Source organism: Balaenoptera physalus (genome assembly GCF_965194825.1).
Source record: "Balaenoptera physalus genome assembly, chromosome: 18".
Taxonomy (NCBI): Eukaryota; Metazoa; Chordata; class Mammalia; order Artiodactyla; family Balaenopteridae; genus Balaenoptera; species Balaenoptera physalus.
Window position 1 is genome coordinate 68,454,043 of NC_138899.1, and position 26,955 is coordinate 68,480,997.

At 37.4% G+C, this 26,955-nt stretch overlaps 1 protein-coding gene across 4 annotated transcripts in view; it reads left to right on the top strand.

The window, feature by feature from the left end:
* TRPC4 (transient receptor potential cation channel subfamily C member 4) overlaps positions 1-26,955 on the top strand; it is a 171,653-nt gene that overhangs the window by 140,255 nt on the left and 4,443 nt on the right. For all 4 annotated transcript variants that reach the window (XM_082435554.1, XM_082435553.1, XM_082435555.1 and 1 more), the window contains 3 exons: positions 7,309-7,622; positions 14,495-14,690; positions 18,119-18,313. In XM_082435554.1, coding sequence (XP_082291680.1) covers positions 7,309-7,622; positions 14,495-14,690; positions 18,119-18,313 — 705 coding nt within the window. The remainder of the gene's footprint in view (positions 1-7,308; positions 7,623-14,494; positions 14,691-18,118; positions 18,314-26,955) is intronic.

Consider the following 26,955-nt stretch of genomic DNA (forward strand, 5'->3'; position numbering starts at 1 on the left):
CTTTACCACTTGCAACCTGTCTGATTTGGGGCAAGTTATTTAATGTGGGCCTCAACTGTATCATCTGTTAAATGATGATAATAGTCAAAAGAGCACTTACTTTGGGAGTCTGTGATGTCATGCTGATTTGCCGATTCACCCTTCTTCATCTTCTTTTGTTCTATCATTCAATTTTTATGCTAATTTTTAATAACTTACAACTTGCTATTTCAGGAAAAGGTGCTTTATTTGTGTACAAAAATAGACTGCTATAAACAAGGCAAACAGTCATGTGTGAATCAAGCAATAAGAATTTATGGGGTCACACTAAGAAATCAGCTTTCCATCTGTTTGCTGAGAATGCAGAGATGCCTGAGATATAGCCCCTGTCTCCAAGCAGTTCAGTAAGGAAAGAGAAATACACATGAAGACCTTACAGTGTGATAAAGTCTACAACAGGGGCCATGCTGGCATCAAGGAAGGAACTAAATTTTGCTGGCAGTGTCCTGAAACTATTTAGAGGACAGAGTGAGTGGGCATCTATCGTGTCCATGAGCATGCATGAGCATTCCAGGGAGAAGAGACAAAACGTGCAAAAGTCTGAGAGGGTAAAGGAGGTCAGATCTCAGAGGGATGATCCAGGGAGATGGGGGCGGGAAGAGCATGGGAAGGACTTTCCAAATCGTGCTATAGAATTTGGACCCTATAAATAAAGAGGAACCATTAATGAGGTTTAAAAAACAGAGGATGAGTCAAATGATGATGAATGCCTGAAGTAGAGCAGTGGACACAGGAGAAGTTTTAGATTTTAATTAGGAGGTAAGATTCACAAGGTAGTTGATTTGTTATTATGAAAGATGAGGTAGATGGAATCATCTTGATGCTTCTCCCTAGCAAATAGCTCACTTCTCATGGATCAGGCAAGATGACCAAGGAGTTATAACTGGGATCTCAACTGAAATTGCCCAGGTTCTATCTTCTGCCTGCAGGTGCATAAATGGTAGCAAAAATCTAACCCTCGGTGATTTTGGCCAAGCCATGGATCCAGACCAAAAGAACTGTCAGCCCACAAAGAGGGAAACTCTTCCATAATTGGTCTTCAGGGGGAAAACCTCTTAGATTAGGTCTGGCAGAAGGGCAGTTCTTCCTTATTTCGTTCATCCTTTTGTAATTCATCCACCTGGAGGAGATTTTTTTTTTTTTTAACATACAAAAGGGTCGTTCTAGCCAAAGCCATGGTCTGGGCTATGATCCATACTTGATGTGACTACTGCCTGTACCACTTCCTACCAGTGTGATGTGGAGTCAGTTACTTAATCGATGCCCCAACTTTCTTACCTGTAAAATGACAGGAATAATCAAGTCCCAGAGAATGTTTGTGAAGATTACATTTAAAAACACATAGAATAGAGCTTAATATAAACACTCAGTTTTTAATTTTTATTAAAATGCAACAGCATCGGGCTTCCCTGGTGGCGCAGTGGTTGAGAGTCTGCCTGCCAATGCACGGGACACGGGTTCGAGCCCTGGTCTGGGAGGATCCCACATGCCACGGAGCAACTGGGCCCGTGAGCCACAACTACTGAGCCTGCGCGTCTGGAGCCTGTGCTCCGCAACAAGAGAGGCCGCGATAGTGAGAGGCCCGCGCACCGCGATGAAGAGTGGCCCCCGCTCGCCGCAACTAGAGAAAGCCCTCGCACAGAAACGAAGACCCAACATAGACATAAATAAATAAATAAATAAATAAATTTATTAAAAAAAAAAGCAACAGCATTATATTGTACAAAGACAGCACAGAAGTTCATGAGATTTCAGTACTGTCCTCCTTCTGTGCAAGGCTTTGTGGCGCTGCCTTAAATGCCTCAATTCATTAGCATTTCACAGCTCAGAGATTGTAGCTTTTTTTTTTTTAATTTGCTCTTAATTTTTTGAAGGAAAAGGTTTGTCAACCATTTCCTCTTCTCACCATGTATAAAATGTTAGTTAATTCAGAGCTTTTTGATGTCTGGGAACGCTTAGAAAATGTTACTTTATCTGCATTAGGACTGGTTTTCTCCTAAATTTACCCAGTCCCTGTCCCTATGTACAACTTGTCTCATATTTATCTTCAGCCATTTGGCAGAAATGATTAAATTCCTATGCCTCGACCACTGTGTAATATAAATAATATTTTCAAAAATCACAGTGATTAGGAATAAGATCATTTATTTTAACAGTCTTGCTGGAGTTTTTCATAGCACCATTCGTCTAAATAGTGCTAAGTATTTATCTCACCGATCCCTCTTTTTATCAGTTAGAAAGAAGGCAAATGTTTCCATTTCACAGATGCTATAACTGTAGGGAACTCTCCAAATTATGAACTTTTCTTTTTTTTTTAACTTTTCTAAACATTCTTTAGTTTTATGACAGAGAGCTGTAGATATTTAAATCCAAGTTATTTAATCTAGTATCATCCACCACAGGAGAAAATCATATGCCTTCCTATTGTCTTTCACTACTTAATTATCTAACCAACTTATAGAAAGGGAAAGGTTTTCACCTTATAAATCAGACATTAAAACCAGCATACATTTTCTATTTAATTTTGCATGACAAATGTTTTCATTTTGCATTAAATTAATTATTACCCATTTTGATTGATTACTTGATTTTTATAAGTGTGCATTGGACTATAGAGACTATAAAGATGAACTTTTCCTATATTCAAGGAGCTTGTGACCCAATATTATGCTGCAATCCATCTTCCTCTCCTAACACTTCTGCTAAGGTGTTCATGACCTGGTTTCATCTTTCTTTTAGAGTTATCACTATTCCCAAACCCTCTGTATTCCAACTATATTAAGATACTCACATTTCCGCAAATCATCCATCTTTTCTAACAACCATGCTTTTGAATGTGGCTGTGATTCTTCACCCTAGAATGCTTTTTGAGCTTCTATCATATATAAAACACTATACTAGATGTCCAGTACCAAAAATGCGTTAGACAAAGCTCCCTGCATGGAAATCTGACAAGTGATTCAATGGTAAATATTCTATTTCATAGGTCTGCATAGGACCAAGTCTCTTAAAAAGAATCTAAATAGAAATGAAGGCTTAAGACAAAGCCGAACTATGGTAGGTTTATACTAGAAAGCAAATTTTTGAGAGAAAGAAGAAAGCAGGAACTGCTGGTCCTCGAAGGGCTATAGGTGTGTACATAGCTCTTGATCTCTGTCTAACATGGAACTACCAGCTTTGGTCAGCAGGATCCTAGCGTCTATACATCTGTGGTCTGAGAGTACTTCTCAAGGGAAAGAGTGGCATTACGTATTTAATGTCTGTCTTCTTCACTATATTGTAAGCCTGCATGGCATGAATTATGTCTTGTTTGATTACCACTGTGAACCCTGAAGTTAGCTCCTGACACAGAGTGGGCACTCAACACATATTTGATAACTGAATAATAGCCAAAGAATCAAAATAATTAGAATTTAAATCCATTCTAAACAAAGGGTCCAGTATTCATAGAAAGGTATTTTGATGAGAATGTGAGGGTAATTTGGGGAATTGCCAGCACTAAAGGTTTGAGCCAGAGTAGTAAATACCTAATTGGGTATAAGTGGCAGGTCAGTCTCAAAAGAAAGTCACGACCGAGATTCCAGAGGCTTCATGTGACGGATTGGAAAATCGGAATTTCATCCCGAGGACATTGCAGTCATTGAAGAACATTAAGCAAGATGTGAGATGATCTGATTGACCCTTTTAAAAGATGATTCTAGAGGAAAGTAGGGACAAGGTTCAAGGCAGGGAGAAGAGTTGGGAGGCTATTATAATAATTTCTGTGGGAAATAGAGGAACTTTTTTCACAATGAGAATACCAATGTAGAGGAGTAAGCAGCACATCTAAGATTTCAGTTTTAGAGGCTGCAAGTTTGGAAAGGAAGACTATCAGATCAACATCAAATGCTGCCTTGGGTGATTTGCTGCCATTCACTGAGATGAGAAAGCATAAACTGAGAAGGAGCTTGAGGATGAAAACATGATGCGTTTCAATTCTGGCCTGTGAGTTTGAGACACCTGTGAGATTTCTAAGAGGAGAAGTCAAGAGGCAGGAGAATATAGACTATGATTGTAAGGTGCGATTTCTGGGCTGGAGATGTGGAATCGGGAGTCACCAGCATATAAATGACAGTTGAAATCACAGGCAACATCCAGGGAGAATAGACAGAATGAGAAGAGAAGGGGTTTGAAAAGCAAAGTCAACGTTTAAGGGGAAAGTGAGGAAGAAGAGCCTGCAAAGGATACTGACAAGAGTCATCACTATGGCTTGAGGCAAACATGGAAAGATGAAACATTAATATAGATTTTGCGAATAGTTTTTAGAAAATAGAGCCAAAGAAAACTTTAAAATTAGAGTTAATCTTTTCATTTCTAATGATAGGTGTGGGAAATACATTTAATCACTGAAGAATTACCATTTTTCTCTGCAAATTCACAGAACAGTATGGTTTGTAAGAATTTTTAGAATTGCTTTTGTAAAATAATGCCTATATTTAAAAACCTAAGCAAATATACATAGATGAGAATGGTAGAAGAAAAATTAAAAAGTGAAGTTAAAAGAATGTAATCAAGAGATAATCCCTAAAGGTTCATATCTCCATTTACTAACAGGAAACAAGGTTTCTGGGTCAGAGAACAGACAAATTATTTACTTACGTAAGAATCTTGGCATTGGTTCCCTGTGCTCCAAGCCTCCACAGGGCGACCGATGAGAGCCAGATGTGCCCTTCACATCCATGAGTTTGTACCACAGGAGAGGAACTGGGAAATGATGCATCTCAGAGCTTATATAGTGCAGCTGTGCCCGCTGCCCATCTTCCCCCTGGAGAAGAAAAGAGAAAGACCTTAACTTTCTAAAGAAAACAAATTCTCTCTGGGGAGGCAAAGGTCCCTTAGAATTATTATCCTTAGACGGTAAACAGATGGCTCCAGGGGAGATATTTCTAAATCTCTCAGGAGGTCTCTATCTTTAATTTCCAAGACTCATTTGCCATTCAAACATCCTTTAACCCCAATACAATATATTTCTCAGCAAGCCCGGCCATGCATAGGTGTGAACATATTTACGTAGCGTTGTTTCCCAACAATTAAGAGAAGTGCTGGACTCTGAAACGGTCTTGGGTAATTATATTGGGGCAGAAACTAACATCTCTGATTTGTAAAATGGGAAACGTTCCTCTTCTGATTTTGCAAGTCCCAGCTGAGAGCAGTTGCTAAGAGGGTTCTAAAGCTTAGTAAGTCAAAAATAGAGCTGGGGTCAGTGACCACGTGACGATGGATTCTACATCCAACGGCCACAAACTGGCTGTGAGAAGTAGAACAAGGAACAGCATCTCCACCAGATGCAATAACATCGAGGGACCCTTAGAGCTTGAACAACATGTAATCTCTATTCATTGCTGGCCCCATCAGCCCCAGACAGACTGTATCACTTTCTCTTCTCTATTCTCACAGCAGTTTGTGTTAATCTCTTAGAGCATTTTTATTATAATTAGCTGCCCTTGTCATCCTCACTGGACTATGCATGAATACTTGATGGGATAAAATGTCTCTTGAGCACCTGTTACACGCAGGACATTGTGTTAAATGTGGTGAGAAATTCCAAGAAAACAATTACATCCTTAAGAATGCTTACTGTTTAGTGTTTTGTACATTTTGAGATACGGTTCTAAGCCATAATAAGTAAGAAAGAGACAGAGAGACAGAGAGAGAGAGGAGAAATATGTAATTAACCATCAACAGAAGGGTAGATACTCTCTACTAAAATACATGTGTCTTTCAAGAGAAGTGAAAAAAGGAAGGTGAATGTTATCGTAGTCTTTGAAGGAAAAGGTGGCATAATATGCCGGGGGAGGGGAGTGGAGAGATTTAGGTGATGTTTGATACCACAAACTGTCACTCCGATACTCATTATAATGAATAAAAATCTTAAATTAAAAATTTTTTCTGTATCCTCAATCATTAGCTATTTTATGCTGAAGCCATGCATGGGAATGTTCAAGAACGGTTATGAGGATTCAAAAATAGAAAATAATTTCCTTCTAGTTCAAACTTGATTGTTTTAAATTGTCACTCAAGCAGGAGTCTGAGTGTTGAACAAAATCAAGAGCTTGTGATGTATTTTCTCCCCAAGGAGATTTTAAAAATACCATCTATTAGCTTCAAGAGAATTAATTAACATTTGTAAAGGTCTTTAGTATACAATGCAATATAAAAAGAATGGAAATATTCTGAGAGACTCATACAGAAGTAAATTTCTTTTCCCTACATGATCATTAGGAAAAAGTTGCAATTGTCTAGACGTATTTTTAGTGATGTATATGAAGAAGAGAATTTAACTTGTTCAGTTCTTATACAGGTGTAATAATAGATGTTCACAATGTAATATTTCAAAGAGTGTATCTGACCTTTTTTCTTGTAGGGGTACAGATTTACCTCAAGACTACAAGGGATAAATTTCACTGTGCTCTTTATATAGCCCAGTATCAAGATAGTTCAAAGCAGACGTTTTAATTAAATCATACCTTTAAAATAATTGCTGGTCAAAGTTTAATGTAGCAAATATTTTTCTCAAATCACATATTTTATGTAATTAGGGAATGTTCAGACAAATATCACACTTTCTACACATGAAATATTAAAAATTAGCAATTCATTGACTGCTAGGATGATTTCCAGGTTAGGTTTTATGTACATTTAGGATATAACAGATACAAAATATTAATCGTCATACCTATGTTACTCATTACTATATCCAAGACAACAGACCACTACTTCCATTCATTTATATGTAATTTGTATCCAGCATGCATTCCTCTAGAATAGGCAAGTGTGTCGAACATAGTAAGCAAAGCCATTGATTTTGTTCAAAATGTAGCAGTTTTCCTTTAAAATGTAGTTTTCTTTGTTATTATGATATTGCCATTTTTTCCCTATATAAAACAGACTATCTTTTCCTATGTAACATTTTCCTTTTCTTTTTTAAAAGTCCCACTGGAAAGATCAAGGACAGATGTAATTCACAGGTTAGCAAATACTACAAATGACAAGGACAGACCCGGGAGGTCACTTTGATTGAAACTCAACAATTATAAATTCCTTTAGGAAATTCTTATTTTTCTGTAGATTAGAATTGCTGCCACCATCACGGAAAACATCAGCTTCCTGCCAGTAGGCTGCCGTGGTGCTGAAGCTGCCTGAAAAATCATCCTGTTCTGAGATTGACATATTTATATGTATGTGTTTGTTTCATATTTTATTTCCCCTTTGTCTCTCTCTTTTCTCCAGTATAGTGCTCTTAATCCACGAGAATCTTGGGACATGTGGCATCCCACACTTGTGGCTGAAGCTTTATTTGCTATTGCAAATATATTCAGTTCCCTGCGACTGATCTCACTGTTTACTGCAAATTCTCACCTGGGGCCTCTGCAAATATCTCTGGGAAGAATGCTCCTGGACATTTTGAAGTTTCTATTCATCTACTGCCTTGTGTTGCTAGCATTTGCCAATGGCCTAAATCAATTGTACTTCTATTACGAAGAAACAAAAGGGTTAAGCTGCAAAGGCATACGATGTGAAAAACAGAATAATGCATTTTCAACGTAAGTCTCGCAGACTTTTTTTTCTATTGGGAACGTTGGGCAGAATATAGAGTGTATTACATTTTGAATTTGAACCGTGACAAGTGGTTGCAAAGAAAAATTGTGCTTAGTGTGGAAAACAGAAATATCCAGTACATTTATTTTAAGTTTTAGTAAAATGGTCTTTTCTTTTAAATGACCTCCTATAAAAGACAGTTATGTATACTGTTTTAAAATGTGGAATAGAAAGAAACTTGTGCCTAGTGATAGCTTACAAGCACAGTAAGAGATAGAATATATGGAAAACCAATCAAGGAAGAAAATCCAAATGCTTTTCAATCTTTGCTTAGGTGTTTTCCAGATACTAAAGTTCCTTCACATGTCTCTCTGATTCTCGGGTTCCCCAACCAAAAATCTAGGCATGGAGAAATAGTCCAAAATCCCTAATAGTCCAACCTAAGCCATGATTATGATGCACATATAACCCTCTGTGCCCTTACAGCTGAGGAGCGTCAGGTCTTGCTCGGTGTCAAGCTCCAGTAATTCTGACAATCAGGCTTGCTGACAGCACAGGTTCACGGCCACGGTGTTTCATGCTCACACAGTTCTGATAGAAAACCCCTCTACTTGCCTGTGTCCATTTCCTTCCCACTATGATAAACAGTGAATTGGCAGATGGATTAAGAAGTGAGGTGATTTTCCTCTCCACAGTAACCACATGGGAACACATGGTGATTTTGTAGATGACTTTGAAAGTCAGCTGGCCATTCATCGGCCCTTCTAGAATTTTATGTAATCTGAGAGAGTACAGTAGTTTCTCCAGTGGGAGGAAATCAATAATGTCCTGTAAACTAAGTCACTTTTGGTTAAAATAATCTTGTTGGCTCAATTCTGTATCAGTTTTACCTTTGATCCCAGTATTTAAAACCCCATTTAAATTCATTAACGTCTGATTATTTGCACGTAAGTTTTCATCGCAGCCTTAGCTGCCTCAAATCCTTTCAGAAATCGATTTGATACAAACCATGAATCATAAAGAAAACAAAAAGTCATCCCAGCTTCTCCTTGTCACTTTATCCCTTGCTCCAGCCTCTTTATTCTCCTGGACTTAAGCAGTTCTCCAGCCCGACCAGTTTACCCAGCCTTGTCATCTTCCTCACGCTCTTTTCTCACCTAGTTCAGGAGGAATTCAGTGAAATCCCTTTGCAACAATAGCCTGGTGAGGAATAGCCTTGGATTGTGTCTCAGTGTTGATATCAGAACTTGTCTTTCCCCACTCGCTCGTGATCCTTGACGTGGCAATTTGCTCCTGGCAACGGGGACTAGGGATTCACAGTAGTAGATCCCACCAACCTCCCCCTTCTTAGACTCAAATTCTGCCTCTAACAAAGTTCCTGGATAGTGCCTGTCTGCTGACTGGCCTCCTGGATTTCTGATGGACAGCCATTTTGCATGCGCCATCTTTCACAACTCCCTTGTTACTTTGCACTATGTGCCCTGGTGCGACTACTTGCCAAGACCACCCTGTTGACATTTGTGGTCACATACTTCTGATCATGCTTTGTCTTCCAGAAAGAACTTCCACACAGCCCATAGAACTGAGTTCCCTCCTCAGGTCTTCTTTAATTCAGGGAACAGCTCAGGTTCCAAGACCCAACCCCTTCTCAGACATATGATTCATCTGTAGTTAACAAGGTTCTATCTAACCCCATCCTAATTTATGATCCGTGAGATTCTCAGGAATCCCCTTGCCCTGTTACTGGTTTTGTGGTAAATGCTGACATATTGTGAGCTAATTTTAATATCTGTCTCAGAAGAATATGGCTAGAGAATCTGATGCAAAATATTTAATATAAATTTTATTCTAAAACAAACACGTTGAATTGCTTGGATTATGTATTCTTTTAGTGTATCCTTACCAATGGTTTTCTCTATTACCATGAAAAGCAACAGATAACTGCATATCACTCCAATATTATAGGTCCAAATCATTCAATGCAAATAAACCAGGTGTTCTACTTGAATTCTTTTCCAGATAATGGAATGTAAACCTGCAAGCAACAAATTATTTTTGTTCAAAGTTACTCACAAAGAGTAACTGCTAGTATGACTTGTTGCTTGCAGTTATAACTATATCTTCTTCTTTTTATAACTCTGCAACTTCCACAAATTTCAACCTTTTCTTTTTATTACCCCATCTCATGTCTTCCCTATGAAAATTAAAAAAAAATTAATGTAAATTACCTAATACAGTGCTTGTCATATAATGTGATAAAAAATGTTATCCACTCCACTGCTTTTTATTAGTAGTAGTATCTAGTGTTTCCTTAGCTGTATTCACATGGTTCCTCTCTATAATTCCTTCCAGTCAGGGCACAAATGTATGCTGAAACTCTGAACTCTGTTTCTCATTGGCTGCTACTCCTGTCTCTCTCCTTCCTCTCATCCAAGCAACCCTGAAAAGAAGCCTAAACAAGATACCTTGTTCTTGCTCTAGAAAATAGCTGGAGGCTCCATATCACTACTATCAATGGACATTTATCTCTTTGTATCCTATTTAAACTGTATCATTTGACCCTGTTTAACAGCTTCATTTTTAAAATCTTGCCCTCCTTTACTTTTAATATTACTATGTTTTAATACTTTATCTATTACTTTTCTAATCTTTCTCATGGTCCTCTAATAATTATATTTCAGTGATTGCTTTTAAATAGTGATCTGCCTTAGTAACTATCCTCTGACCCTGTTCCAATATCTCTGTGAAAACTCATCTGATGGATTTGGCCCTATATGTCTAAGAGATGACTCCTATATTCAATTTATATCACTAGCATGGGCCTCTCTCCCCAAGATCTGTAAGTCCAACTGTCTTTCGAATGCCTCTCCATGCAAATCTCCTAAACATTTAAACCCAATCAGAGAAAACTCATCAGAGTCTCTCTCACAACTTTTTAATTCCTCCTCCTCAAATCCCTTTCTTAGTCAATGCTACCACAACCCATTTCAGATACTTAAATCAAAAACTTGTGTTTTATACTAGATCCCTCTTTCTGCTCCCCCCCCTCCACATGCAGTCAGTCAATAAATGTCTACTCTTTATTGTCTCGGGGCCATCTTCCCTCGCTCGCTGACCCTGCCTAAATCTAAGTCCCTCTGCCCCTGGTCCCTGCCTTCCTTGATACGTCTTACATCCTGTTGCCTGAATGATCTTTCTAAGCCAAAATCTTGACACTCCTCTATTTAAAATACCTAAATGGTTTCTCATTCCTTATTGGATACAGTCAAATTTCTTAACTTGACATACCAGGTCCTTCAATGATCTGCCCCTTGCTTGCTTTTTTAGCTTCATCTTTCTCCATTCCCAAATAACACTTTATTCTTCAACATTTTCTAATGGGTTATCAATCCCTAAATATGTCCTATTCTTCTCTCATCCCAGAAGGCTCTTGTTCTGCCCTCTCACTTGGCAAAGTTCTATTTTGTGTTCCAAAACTTATCTCAGATGTACCTTTTCCAAGATGCCTTCCTGACTGTGAGCTCCCAGTGGGAATAGGCTGTGATCTGTCTTCTGTGTCTCTCTGTGCATTTTCCCACCAGCAAGTGGACACTTCTTCCTGCCCCTTGAATGCTTCCAGGTTGTTTTCTCTTTGACATGGGAAGAACTACATGTTACTAAAAGAAACCAAATATTTAATCACTGAAATTATTCTGCATAGAATTTTAAACCAATAGTCTCTGGGTACGGGGCTCTCTTATGAATACAGAGGCATGGACCTTGTGACAGATATTTTCTCATTAAGAAAATGCCTTTTATGTTGATTGGAGCTGTATTTCTGATAATTGAAACTGGCCAACTGAAGTCGTACTTTGTTTTAATATTACTTAATTCCTTATAAACTAAGAATAAAACAGTCAGATGTCTTGTATTAACTTATGTTTCCTCATCGATTTCATCTCAAAGATAGAGGGAAATGCAACTGTGAAATACATGACCTTTTTACCTGTTCTCTTTCTCTAGTTGTAAGTATTTAACTGGGGAATAAGCTCATTTTTAAAAGTAGAAATTGAAAAATAGCCTCAAGAAACAAGAGACATCTTTAGGATGGCAATGCTATAGAAGTTGCCAGGTCTTAGTCTTTAACCAAGATTCTATGCAAAGTGTGATTTAATTAAGGGTGCCATTATCCTGGAAAGCTTTCTGTCCTTATCTTTCCATAGAATTACGAAAATAGTTGCCACATAAAGGCAACCTAAAATGTGATGCAGCTAATGCTAATGGCCCTTCAATCTATGGGCAATGTTTTTATCAATAATTATGAAAACAATTTTAGAACAATGGCTTTGAAATATTAACTTAGATTGATTTTTTAATCCATGTAATAAAAGAATAATTAGCTAAGAAACACCAGTGTCTTGATAACAGGGTCTTGATTCATCTAAAACTAAATATATTTTGGTTAAGTGGAACTATTCTGCAAATCTTACTTCTGATTCATTCAACGGAAAAAATGAAAAGAAAATAAAAATAAGAATGAAATTCAGAGTTAATCATAAAATGTCATCCTGTTTTGAATTTTCTTATTTTCAAATTTTAATTAAATATGCAAATAAATGTTTTGCCAAAGGGTCTGCTAATATCCTAATGATGAATAGTTCTTATTTAGGTAGAAGAAGATCAGAATTATTCAACCATAACAATCCATTTACTCTACATCACTTTTTTATTTGAACATTTAGAAAAGTAACTGTTATGGGATTTATGTGGCAACATTTTATATAATTTATTATATCACTCATGTAACTTCTACTCTCTCTCTGAACTGCTATTGAGGTCAGGGAAAAACCAGTTGAATTATATTTGTATATTCACAGTGAGAATATGCACTGTTTAGAAAGGAAGAACAAAATCATTTCACATTAAATCCAATGGCACTGTCATTAATCTTAGAAATTCTCCCTAAAGCTACTGAAAATAAAGAACTCATGGCCTTGGGTCAAATTTACTTTTTTTCTGAGAAAGTTTTCAAAGAATACCTTCTAGTGGCCTTTGTCTGAGGCCAATGAATTATATTAAACTTTCCCTGATATTGTTAGAATCTGACATCTGGTTGTCCTTTAAGAATATATGGTGAACTCTTCACAAAGTACATCCCTGCCAGCAAGTCAAGGTCTGATTGAGGTTGATCACATTGAAACCTTTATGATAATTTGCCCCATTGAGAGTTGAACAGCCCTAGCAAAATAATTCAGTGAAGAAACCATTACATTTCATATCCTATAGTTAAAATTTTATTATACAATTAAAAATATGAAATGGCTTACTTAAAAAAAAAACCAATTAATTTAAGAAAAGAAATCCTGAACACCAGTTAAGGCATCCTTAGTTAGATTCTCCTTGTCATACTGATCAGAAATTCATGGATTGTTTCAAGTAACAGGAGTTTGGTACAAGAATCCAGCCCTTTGATTCTCTGAGCAAGGGTTGATCTTAGCAAGGGCAGAGCCTAGAGCAAGACCTGGCTTCAAGAAGAGCAGGAGTTGATGTAGAGCTGGACCATGGGATTTTTTTTCCTCTGAGAACCGATATTAACATGACTTAGCTACTCCACATGTATTCTCTTCAGGGTTTACTTATTATCTGGCTTATTTATTCTCAATTCTCTGTTTCTTAGTTTGTGCTGTCTCAAACCTTTGGCTTCTCATAATTCCAGTGATCCTAATTCTACATCATAACTCCTGTCATTTCAGTACTTTTTAATGACTACCTCAGTCTCTTGATATTTCTAAGGTAAACTTTCACAGAGAGGAAATCTGATAGTTTAAGCTCATCTTTTCACATCAGGCCATACCACTGTCCCCTGGCCTCGTATGAATTTGCTCTCCTTGGGGCATTTGACCACTGAAATCCCACATCCTTAGTCATCATGCCACGTATAAGATAATTGTGCTTTTGTTTTCACGACATAACTTAAATACAGTCTTTTTTTAACCATTTCTCAAAGAATATAAGAGTTCCATTGTCTTTTTATTACATTAAGGTGTCATAATGGTCCTACTGAAACAATTCTTCATTTGGGTTCAGACACTCTTCATCTTATTCCGTTTTTGGAGTAAGTTAAGTAATGAAGAAAATGTTCCCTGAAATTTGAAAATTAGCAAATCTTATTATCTGACCATTCTGAGACATTTTGTCATCATACAGGATTCACTCTGTGCAATTTTAATTGTAAATGTGGAAATCCATAATGATAACATTATTTTTAATCCTTCTATAATCAAAAAGGAAAATCAGGTAAAAGAACTTACATTTTTTAAAGACTAAGCCTGCAGATTTATTATTTATTAACTGTCACTCAGTGCCCTGGGACACAGGTTTGTAAACTTGTTATGAAAAGGACAGGTAGTAAATATTTTAGGCTTTGTGGGCCGTATGTTCTGTGTTGCAACTACTCACGGCTGTCATTGTAACACAAAAGAAACCATAGACAGTGTATAAATGAATTGGCATGGTTGTGTTTCAATAAAACTTTATGTGCATTGAAATATGAATTTATATAATTTTCACATGTCACAAAATATCACTTGTCTTTTGATTTTTTTTTCCAACCCTTTGAAAAAGTAGAAACCATTCTTAACTCAATGACTATACAAAAACATGCTGCGGGTCCAATTTGTCATTGCTGGCCAGGAAACTAAATAGTTTTCAAAGCTCTTGAGAAAATTAAGTACACATTTGTGCTAGTATAAGGGAACAATTTTCTTTAATTCTTTTTATTAAGTTTATTTTTAAATTAATCAACTATAACCTCATAGTAATCATGTTCTATCATTCTATCTTATTGTATAATGGTTCTATTAATGTAGCTATTAATGTCATTTTATCTTTATTCCAGGTTATTTGAGACACTCCAGTCCCTGTTTTGGTCAATATTTGGGCTCATCAACTTATATGTGACCAATGTCAAAGCACAGCATGAATTCACCGAGTTTGTTGGTGCCACCATGTTTGGGACATACAACATCATCTCTCTGGTTGTCCTACTTAACATGTTAATAGCTATGATGAATAATTCTTACCAACTTATTGCTGTAAGTTGAATAACTTCCCCCCTAGAATGTGTCGTTCCTAGCTATACTCCATCCTATTATCATAGGAAATACAATCTATAATTGCTATTGATGAGATGAATCAGAATTGTAATATAAATGGTTAATTTGATATTTCTAAGCACTATTACCCTACTTGGCTACATACTATTTTAGTTTTTTCATATTACAGGTGATTATACTAAATCTATCCTACCAGGCAGTCATTGGCTATGGCAAACAGTAGGTGAGGTACTGATTATGAACAGGCAACTCATCTCTATGCAGTGCCCTTTGGGTTTTGCATTGTCTCTGACCATCTAATCTACAATCTTGATATAAGCAAACTCATGCTAGCTTGGCAAGATACAAGAGCTAGCCCAGAGAGGAGTCGGAGTGAAAAAGCACAGGATTTTCAGTTTCTTAAAGCCCAGGAAAAAGTCAGAGAGGAGTAACCCTGAATGCTGTAGCAGAAGATACAATACCATATGTGTTTATTTGAAACTCTAGAATCCAAACAACTTAGCTTATTTATTCATTCATTCAATAAATTCTTATTTAGTGCTTACTCTGTTGCCAGGTACCGTCCTAAGAACTAGAAATACGGCAATGAACAAGAATGGCAAAGTCCTTTATCCCCTTCAACTTGCATACTAGTGATCTGTGTCTATGGCCATTAGCAATAGTGACAAAGCAAACCCATACTGGAGTGAAATATATTTCTTAAGTCTTTCATATGTATACTTTAGACAAGCAGCCTTTTATAAGAATAATTACAGGCTGCCCATTTACTCCATAAATAACTGCAATTATATTGCATCTTTGAATCTATTGCTAATCCTCTGGGGTGTTATTATTGTTATTTTGAGAAGCAGCACTCCTAATTTTAATTATACTGTCTTTATGGAAGCAAGACACCTGTCACAGATGAAAAACTGCATAAAACATAAAAATAAATGATTTTTATTTACTGATTCCAAGACTAGAGTATTCCCACTGAATATACTTAGGTCCGAGGAGTTGCGGGTGAATATCTGAATCTGTGGAACTTCACTTAAGCATCTCACAAATCTTAAACTTTTTAGATAGTCCATAAATATATACGTATATTTGTTTCAGAAGCTCTGTGTTCCTCTAGTCAACACATTTGCCAAATGTGGATTCTATTTTCCAGACCACCCTTCCAAAAATATTAGAAAGCCTCTAATTATCAAGCTATATACAGAGAAATTGTATATACAATTTGGATCCTATAAAACATTAAATGTATCAATTTCATCAAGAAGAGAACATTATTCAGGAACCGTGTAATATTTTCTTTTTGCTCCTGTGTGGGGTGTGTCTTTCTAGGTGACTTGTAGAGATGAGAACGATCTTCAAATTTCTATTCTTGTTTAGCCCAAACTCTAAAGCTACTTGAGAGGAGAGCAGGCACTGAGAACCTGAGACAGGTGTACCCCCAACATCCTGCGTGTGATGCCTCCTTGGAGCATGAACATGCCAAGTATTTGATTTTCGCCTGTGCCACAATAGCAGAATTTACCCTGAGGTCTTTCTCTTTTTGTCCTGCTACCCTTAATTCAGAGCTCTAGGATAAAGCATGAAAGAAGAAGAAAATGTAACAGTTGAAAGGCAAAAGCGATCATGCAGACCACGACTAAAGCCTGCTTCTCACTCGCGCTTTTGTTCATAGATCAAATATTTATTGCGCACCTAGTATATGCCAGACATATGCTTGATTTTAGGGATACCCAGAATAACGAAGTCCCTGCCCTCGAGAAAAAAGTAATACAGGATGGACAAAAAAATTCAATAAATAATTTCAATATTGAGAAAAGGAATTGGAGAATGTGATAAAGGTACAGAAAAGAGGACTGTAACGTGGGCTGGGGAGAGGAGACAGCTGAGATAGATGAGAGTCGGGGCTGCCTCCTAGGAGAGGAAATACCTAAGCTAAGCTTTAAACATTAACTAAGAGTTAGAAGATGGGTAGCAGAGGTGATTATAGTCATCACCAGCCTGAAACTTCTCACCTTCAATTTTTCTAACCACTGTAGATGTTGTTATAGACCCTTTCAGAATCCCAAAGGAAGAGTCTGCTTTGTGACAGCAGTAAGAGAACATAGTGAGGTCAGGATAATCCTCAACTTGTGACTCCCTGAGAATGAGAAGGAGCAGAGCTACTCACAGGCCGACACTTCACCTGCGGGGCTGCCTTTTTATTACCTGAAGCCAGTTTTACTCAGTCCCAGTCTCCGTGGCGGCAGCAAACAACATCTACTTTCCTTCATTAATGCAGAATCTATAAGCTTGTTTGGGAAGAAAGATAGGGAAGGAAGTAGAAATGGGAGAGGAAAGACAGGGGAAGCTGTAGCTTCTGTACATTGATCTTTCGATCGTTTGCTAAGCAAAAATGAAGACCATGCATTTTCTAGATACGGTGACTTCTGTTGAAAGCACGAGCTGTCCAGTGTCTAGACTAAAATCCATATTATTCAGAGTAGAATGTATAAACAACATATGCATTCATCAGCACACAGCAATTTAGGAAGATTAGAATGAAGTACTCTGATTTCTCCTACTCTAAAACTCAAGGGTTTTTAATAATATTAATGGGTTAAAATGAACTATTTTGAATTTGTATGTACGCCTAGTTTCTACCACCTCCTACTTCCCAGATTTTCTGCTTAAATAAGATTTGTGGCTAACTTAAGAGGAGACTGGCTGCCCCATATCTAATTGCCACAAATGTTCCTAAGTTCTTCCAGGAGATTAACAAAGCAGAATCATTAATAAATAATTAGGGGGATGCCTCAGGCTTGTGGGCAACCCCTAGCCATACTCTCACCTGGTACAATTTGGCCAAGGTTACGTCAGGGTTCAATGCTGTATCAGAGACCCTACTGTACATCTGTTAGAGGAACTTCTCTCTGAGTTTATGCCTGTTGCCTAAAGGTGGACAAGGTTTATTCAAATGGAAACATATCAAGTAAGACTTTTACTGGAAACACCAGAAGTATGAGCCATGGGCACCTACCTAGGCAGGATTTCAAGGCCTTGGGTAAGACCTAAAGCCCTGCTTGTGGCCAGAATCTAATGAAACTGAGCTAAGGTAAGCCTACAGTGCAGTAAATGAAGATTCATCTTCAAGTCATAACTAATCACTGCAGTCTCTTTAGCATGGATTTATTGTAAATGTCTGTTTCCTGCAAGTGGGAAAGATGAAAAGTGACAAGAGAGCTGTGACTCCTTTCCAGGCTAAGCCACTCTCTGAATTTAGATGACCATCTCTGGGAGTCAGCGTTGTTTTTACAGGCAATTTAATTAATGTTCCAAGAGCCACTCAAAGTCAGGTTACAGGCTCTCTGTAAGGTTTATCTCACCTTATTAATTAAGAAACCTGTCAGCACTTGTCATGTTTTCCTGTTCAGGACCATGCAGATATAGAATGGAAATTTGCTCGGACAAAGCTTTGGATGAGTTATTTTGAAGAAGGAGGTACCCTGCCTACTCCCTTCAATGTCATCCCAAGCCCCAAGTCTCTCTGGTACCTGATCAAATGGATATGGACACACCTGTGCAAGAAAAAGATGAGAAGAAAGCCAGAAAGTTTTGGAACAATAGGGGTAAGGACACAGCGTGTTGGTATTACTGTTTGTTTGGTTTTTTTTCAAATGTGTGCTTGAGTATGTTTGTATTCCTTATTGAATACGTTTGCATTTTATTCTTTTTGTTCTCACTGGGTGCAATTCGGTGCACATTTATTGCACAGCTACTGTGTCTAAGAAACTGCCTGCTTAACCATGGTTAACTATGGGTTCACAAACCCATTTCCTCCACTGAGGGCGGTCACTGTTATTTTAATAGGAGCCACACTGTATATAGGTCTCTCCAAACCCACCAGTCAAGGCTTGGAGAACTAGTACATTCTCTCTTAGAACCTTAATTTCTAGCTCTATTCAGAATTATAACCTCAGGTTACCTGTGGCATGACTGACTCATTGTCTGTTTCTCTGGATTGTAAGGGAAAGGATCTGTTTCAGATACCTCACATTCTTAGTGCCTAACCTAGGCCCCCGCACAGAGCGGAGAATGCTTGATAAAAAGTTCTCAATTCAGTGATTGAACAAATATTATAACTTGAAAATGCTGTGCCATATTCAAGTGCAGTGATTTCAGAATATGTTCGATTGTCAACATTTTGCTTCTAACTCCCAATTATATTAAATGCCAAGAAGTTGTGTTTGTAAAAACTATTAGGATTGTTCAGATCCATGCCCCTGTTATACTAGAAGATTATACTTCCCTGGGACATTTCTTTCATATTGGAAAGCAAGAGTTCAAGCAACTCCAACAGAAAAGGCATGGATTTAAGGTTTTGTTCCAGCCAAACCACTGACATGTCATTCTTGATTTCTTTCTCACTCAATTTCCTAATTTTCAAAGTTCTCATGCTTTAGAAATTAATACCTTAACATTCATTAGTCACTTGGACCTTCTCAGAGAAATTGCTTTGGAAGTATTCTAATATGACTTTATATTAGAATCAAGTAATATCAGTTATTTAATTAAAAATTAATTCATTTTTAATTTTATTTAACTTAGTTTATGACTGCTAGCTACGCCCATAGTGATCCTTCTTTTTCGTTAATTTCATTGCCCACCAGGCATCGTTATCAGCATCAGATGGGGCTTTCTCTCCTGAAAGTGGCATTGATTGTCCTGTCATCTCTGTAACAATTCTAATTCTAAAGAGAAATTGACTGGCAAGGGAGTATAGCAAACAGAGGGTGGTTAGGAGAGGCAGTTATAGTCTTTCCTAGAAACCGTCACTCCGTGAACTTGGAAATTGGGTGTCTATCTGATCTTAGAAATGGAAGTCAGATTATGGTGAAGCCTTACCTTGCAATCCTCATACTAATTTACAGAGTTTATCACTGACCTACAGCAAAATTATTGTACTCCAAGTGTTTTATTTTCCTCTTAAAAAATAAGTTCAATTTATTAAAAAAATATGTTCATTAAATAAATATAATGATTTGGGTTTAATAAGCAATTACTGTACATTTTCCACGTGCCAGGAGCTGAGCTAGGAATTAGACGTGGGAGGAGATATACGAAGGCATGTTTTCCATCCTTGAGGGCATTGTTTTTAACGTGGGGGACACAGATATGAGAACATCTTACTATAATACATGTTGCATGACATATTTAACATTACCGTATAGTTATATGCAAGAGGCCATGAGAACAGTGTGAGAAGTAATTCATGTTTTCCTTGAGATAAACAGGAAAAGATTTCAGAGATGCCGAACTCTGGCTTACTCCCTTCCATATCACAATATACTTGTCCTTTTTCTCATCTTATTCTTAAATTCATAAGAAATTTATTTTATCAATCCTTGAAGAGATATTAATTATTAGTACTATCTTATTATGCTTTCTCTCGTAGGAGTATTTCAATTGAAAAAGAGTTTCTGGGCCCCCAAATAAAAGCCACACGCAAAAGAAATTTGTCTTTAATATTTTAATTTTAGGCAATAGCAGAAGGAATCTTGGGTTTTAAGATGCCATGGAACTTGTAAAAAAAAATATAGGGCCCTGCTCTAATATTTTAAGAGCGCCATCTGTGCTGCCACCAAAATAATGGAGGACCACTCTAAGAATTTGACTTCCAACTCTCTCTCCCGTCCCCCAGAATCCTCCCACTGTTGACATATTTTTAGGAGTATATTACCATCATTTCTTAGATGCAAAGAGGAGCTTAACATTGACTTGGGCTTTCCTATGAAAACAGTGATTCAAAGGGTAAATGGTATAAGTTAAAGAGCTTCTTTTCTATACATTCCTGGTCAGAAAAACAAATTTCTTTTTAATGTCTCTGTGTCTAAATTTGAATATTTTGATCCAAGCTGGTGCACAGAAAGATAATTCACAATTAATTGGGACCTCAAGTCACTCCTTCTTCCTTAGCCATATAAATTTTACTAACCTTTGGTAAGGGATATTTTTATGCTTTGGGAATTTATGACAAACTAAATCAATATTGTGAGTCACCTCTCTCTTCTCCATTCTCTTCCTACTCTCAGTCCTGCCTCTTCTCTGCCAAGCGGAGGCTTGGGTAAAGCACCAACCTAAACAAACTCAGTGCTATACATTTACCTTTTACCTAGACTGCATTTCCAGAATGAGAAGGACGTATTGTGGTATGCATACTCTTAGTTGAGTTTTATACATTTAGGTTTTAGATGGAAATAAATAAATAATATGCAAATAATATTATTTGCAAAGAAAAATGTAAGATAAATAAAAAGTAAATTAAGAAGAAGTTTGTAATATTAATGGAGGAGTTAAATGAGAAAACAATTCCAAAAGTGAGTGCTGTGAATTCATTTCAATTTGGTTAATCCACCTGATAGTTCATCGTGTAGACAGATGAAGACAAGGAGATAGACACATCCATTAACTGAAAGGTGACTTTGAAGTACCACTGGCAGTCACTTTGTATAACGAAGGCACGGCTTAGAAGACCCCCATGACACTTCAAAGGGACCTTAGAAATCATTTAGCTCAACTATTTCCTTTAAAAAAGAGCTCGTTTACCTTGTGCAGTGTTTTAGGTGACAGAGCTGGGGGAAAACTCGGGTCTTTTGTTTCCCCATCCCATGTGCGTTTCATTGCCCTCTCTTGTTTCCCTGAAAACTCTGATGACCTTGCAACAATACCCTCCATGTTGTGTGTCCACCTTTTGATTTTTTGCAACAGCTTTTGCCGATCCCACCACTGTTTTCCGCGGCCTCTTAGATTCCTGTGTCCCAAAGCCCATGTTTAACAGGCTGGCCTACCTTCTGCTCTCATTCCAACTTGCTTCACATTTGTGAAGGAGAAAATTAAAGCCGACCTGGAGGTAGAGTTTGTACATTCTTGGAGGCATTTTCTCTAAACCTTCTCACTTGTGCTTCACATACTCCTGTCACCAGCAGCTGCCTGAATGTTACCCTGTTGATCCCTCCCTGCAAGCCTGAAGCCAGTGCTCTCAGAGTTACTGATTGGCCACAGTCTGGGAGCCCAACATTGGTGATCTTATCTTGCGATTTATGGGTAATAACTGATACAACTAGCTCTGAAAACTCATTAACTTTTTTTTTTTTTTAAACTTTGGACTTCCTTTTATGGGTGACTGGGAACTCCAAGTAAATTAAGTTTTCCTTTGGAATGCTTTATGGAAGAAAGCAGAAATGAAGCAGAAATGCTTTATTGAACAACACTTTTATTGTGGGAGCAAGCCCATGATGGAGAGATGTGTTGTTTCTGTGAAATCATGAAAATCCCACCAAAGAGGCAGCATATTGAAAGTACAATCATAAAATAAGCAACATTTTATAGCCTCCTGGTTTTTTATATTATTTGTTGAATTTTAACACATTTTATCAGCAAATACCCTTCTCGGTATTAAAACAGTGGTTCTCAAACTTTAGTGTGTCTTAGAATCATCAGGAATTTCCATTTTAACAAGCACTTCCAGCCTGTAACTTTAATTAGAAATTCCTGTTAAAAAAAGCATTGGTATCTAGCTCAGCTTTTTAAACTAAAAGCCAATGTTTGTACTTGTCCAAGAGGTCTAGATAATTTAAAGTAAAAAGATGTATATGCAATAATATCCTGCCAGTGTTTAATTAATATGAATCATTTTTAATGCCATAGACCAGGTTTCCAAATAGAATGCTAAAGTTAATGGGCAATATACTGAACCAAAAAACTACTAGGTTTTTTAACAAAATCATTAAAAAATGGTTTTAACCTCTAGTTTTATGTTTCCCACTTTCTCTGGAACACATAGTGAGGGGAACACGAAACACCATCTCTGTTAGGGCCCCTTAGCATCACTCAACTCTGGGGTCACAGATGGGATACTCATGCCTGACCAGCTGCCACAGAAATACATTCAGTTAAGTCACTGCAAGAGAATTAGGAGCAGTGAATGGATTAATATCACCTAGCATTACTAAAGAAAAAATGCTAATAGTACTTGCCTTTCAGACTTCATGTTTTATAATTATCAAAATGTGTCATCCCTTAATCTTCATGACTTTTCACAGGCCTACCAACAAATCTTACAGATATGACTGTGTTCATCCGTGGGTACCTCTCAATCCCTAATTTATTGCTGTAAGATTTGCTGATGGGACCTTTCAATTAAATTTTCTTTCCTAAGTGGGAATCTAGAGGAACAAATTTCTTCTTGGTATTTCAAGAGTGAGATCCTGAATACTTGCTTTGACAAGGCAACCTTCAGCTTTTTATATCATTTATTTTTATATGCTTAGAAAGTATGTTTATAGAGAACAATATGTATAGATCCATCTATAAATGAGCCAAACTACAATCTTTACAGAGGGATCACATCCTGAAATGGCCCCTTGCCTTTTTACTTGTTTTTTTATAAAGAAGAGCACAGCAAGCTGCCCCCCTTCAGGGATTCACTCAGCAAAGCAGAGAATAAAAGGCATAATTCATGGGCTTAAAATCAGTGATAGACCAAAACCAGAGTGGAAATGAGAGAAAACGGCACTGACAATTGACAGCAGGGAACCAGCTACGTGGAGTGAGCCTGACATTCCACATATTGGACCCGGGAAAACGAGAGATAAAGAGTGACAAAATGTCACCATGGACTCCCCAGAGCCCTTTCTTTCATAGCTGCAAAACCCTTCCTGCTCTAAAGCAACCTGACACTGCTACTGAAATGAGAAGTTACCTCTGGGCAGCAAGGCTTCTCACTAGTTGGTCGTTTCCATTATCATTAGTTCTGTGATCCAAATACTGCCATTGTCTTGTCCTAACAAATCAGGAGGAACCTGCAAAGAGAGAGATCTGCTAATGTGGTGGGCAGGTGTGCCCTGGGCATCTGCGTTCAAAGCCACCCTGCCAAAGAACCGTGCCAGACTTCCGATATAATTCGTGGAGAAAACTGCCATCTTAAAGTGCATGTCTTCCTCCAAAATATTTTTCCTAGACATCAAGTTAGGGAAGGAAGGTCCCTGATCAGTCATGTGGCCCATTTTTCTTAAACATAACAGAAAATCAACCCAAGTTATTTTAGAAAAAGCTGCCAAATGCAACTCCACAAATTTCTCAGTAACGCTGTAAACATGAACTCATCCACAGAAAATTCTTTATTCCTAACCCAGGTCTACTATGCTATAATTCTACCTCGTTCATTACTTTTTAGTAAAAATAGAGAACCCCTAGTCATTGCAGATCACTTATCAATCAAAGTTTAACATGTGAATGGCTTGAAAAAATTATATACCTCTTACCCACTTAGGTATTTTTTAATGAACTGTCCTTCATTATATTACTTTTATAAACACACATTGGTCCATTCTGTTCTTAGTCACTTCCAGTGAGAGTTATAAGATGTAACGTTTTCCCTTATGAGAGTAAATCCTTTTGAAGTGCAGCTGATCTTTACCCAACCAAGAGGTTGCAAACGTACGAGGTATTGTTGGTGGCAGCTCTATTATAAATATTTAATGATGTCACCGGTTGCCAAAAATGATCATTATGTTTATGGCAAAGAGTGCATATATTATGGATTGAATCGTGTCTCCCCCAAAAAAGATACTTTGAACTCAAAATCCCCAGCACCTCAGAATATGACCTTATTTGGAAACAGGGTCTTTGCAGATGTGATTTGTTAAGATGAGCTCCTATTGGAGGAGAGACCTCATAAGAACATGAACATTTGAAGACCTGGGAACACAGGAAGCACGTCTTGTGGTGATGGAGTAGATATTGGAATTGTGCAGGCATAAGCCAAGGAGCACCAGAGATTGACAGATACCACTAGAAGCTAGGAAGAGGAAAGGCAGGGTTCTACTGTGAGTCTCGGAGGGAACGTGGAACTGCCAACATCTTGATTCGAGACTTCTGCCTCCAGAAGTGTGAGATAATAAATTTCTGTTGTTTTAAGCCACCCACTTTGTGGTACTTTGCATGGTAGCCCTAGGAAACTAGTACAACATATGCCGTGCATTTTGTGGTTAATTTTTATTCAAATAAATGAGGATCCAGTCTGGAAAGGATGCTGATCCCCAAACTAAGATGTGTTGGGAGAAAGAGGCAAAGTCATAGGATGCAGAGCAGATGTTCTCATATGTCTCTTAGTGTCTACTTGATCAAAAAAGCAAGGAGGAAAGAGTAATTTCTAGCCCGGGATTCTAGAACTGGCACTGCCTTTAGAACATTGTAGTATTTTCGTTATTCACTCAACTGTGTGGACCTTGGTTTCCTTGCTTATAAATGAGGCAATGAGACTAGACCAGCTCTTCGGTTCTAATAAGTAACATGTCTGTTCTTAATGCCTACATGTCAGTCGTCATGTATTGAAATTTGAAACCCGATCTTGTATTCCTTGACCTTTGGTAGATTCTGAGAATTTAGATAATTAAATTAATTTTAGTATTAGCCTAAGAAAGCTAATTTAAAAAGAAAGGAATATTTTATGCATTCCTATTAGATATATTCACAATTTATCGAAGATTTTATTGTTCATGATAGTTTCCCTTTAGCAATGCCAAGAAATGTGGACTTGTGATTGTATCCACTCTTGCACCTATGCATATAATCCTCAAATCTTTTTCTTTAGTCCTAACCTTCCCCCCAAATATAAAATAGACAGTGGCATCTCCACCTTAATGTCCTTTGTCAGCATATCCCAAATTGAATTCTTTATTATTTTTCTAATAGCACCAACATCTCAGCAGCCAGGCTAGAAATCTTAGTCATCATGCGCCCACCCCAGCACCAGGCCTCCAGCTCTGTTTCCCCTCAACATTCCCTGTCCCCCTGGGACTCTTACTGTCCCCTCCTTTCCATTCAGAACCCACAGAATGTACAACACAAAGAGTGAACATAATGTAACTATGGACTTGGGGTGATAGTGATGTGTCATTGGAGGTTCATCAGTTGTAACAAAGGCACCCCTCTGGTTGGGGATGTCGATGGTGGGGGAAGCTAAGAGTGTGTGGCGACAGGGGTTTAAGGGAAATCTCTGTTCCATCCCCTACAATTCGCTGTGAATCTTGCATTGCTCTAAACAATAATAAAGTCTTAATAAAACAAAAATAACTGCCTACAGAATTTGTGTTACATGCATCCATATTTACCAGGACCATCCCTTCACCCTATCACTTAAATATGAATTTCTTATCTCCAAATCTCTATTGCCTAGGCTAAAGCATCCAACTCTCTAGCTAAAGTAAATGTTCTTCTCAAGCATGAAATGCCATGCAAATCACACAAAGAAAAATAATTACCCCTAAGTACATTCTTTTACTTTTCCAGGGGCAATCGCAATATGTGTTAAACTATCCACAGGTTTTGTGATTCAAGAATATTTTTTTAAAACATATTGTTTAGGTATGTTAAATCATAATATTAATCACAAAGGGAAAATAATGGAGAAAGGACAGGAACTAACATTCCTTAGTAACAGAAGCCTTAAATCTCTTATCTCATTTAATCTTCAAAATCATTCAGTGAGTTTATCTTTACCTTGCAAAATAAAACATGTGGAAGGGAGAGGGTCTCAGAGATAAATTCCTCATTCCGGCTTAGTCACCTTCAGTCCCAGGTGTTCTTAACATCACACCACATTACCTCCCTGAAAGTAAGAAAATAGACACAGGTAGCCCTGATAGTAATGGTCAATAAGAACTGGTGAATTCATTGCATTCATTTTTGCTTTCAGTACTCAGAAGATGGTTAACTGCATCCATTCTTATTTTCTTCCTAGGATAGTGAAGTTCAGTTGGCTGATGTAATCTCACAAGACTAAAAACTGTTTTGTAGTATGACCATCTAGTTGTGGAAACAAATTGGTTGTCAAAAACAATTAACTATATTAACTTAGACTTAAACCCGGGCTATGGATATTGAATAGATTTTTACTGTTATCATAGTAAACTTTTTCTATGTTCTTTCCTTCGGCCAGACTATTTTGCTTAAAAAATTTTTTTTCCTAGAAAAATAAACCTGGATTTAGTTTTTAAAGTGTGATCTTTGATCTTTTTATATTTGCATTACAATTTTAAAATTCATGTATGAGTAAGGTTCTACTGAAGGGAAGACAGTTTGTGCTCATTTTAATACTAAAATGCATCATGATAATTTTCACTTATTACTCATAATTTTCTGATTTTGTCATCCCTAGTTTTAGTTTTGCATTAAGGAAATTTAAAGTTAACTCATGATTTCAAACTGC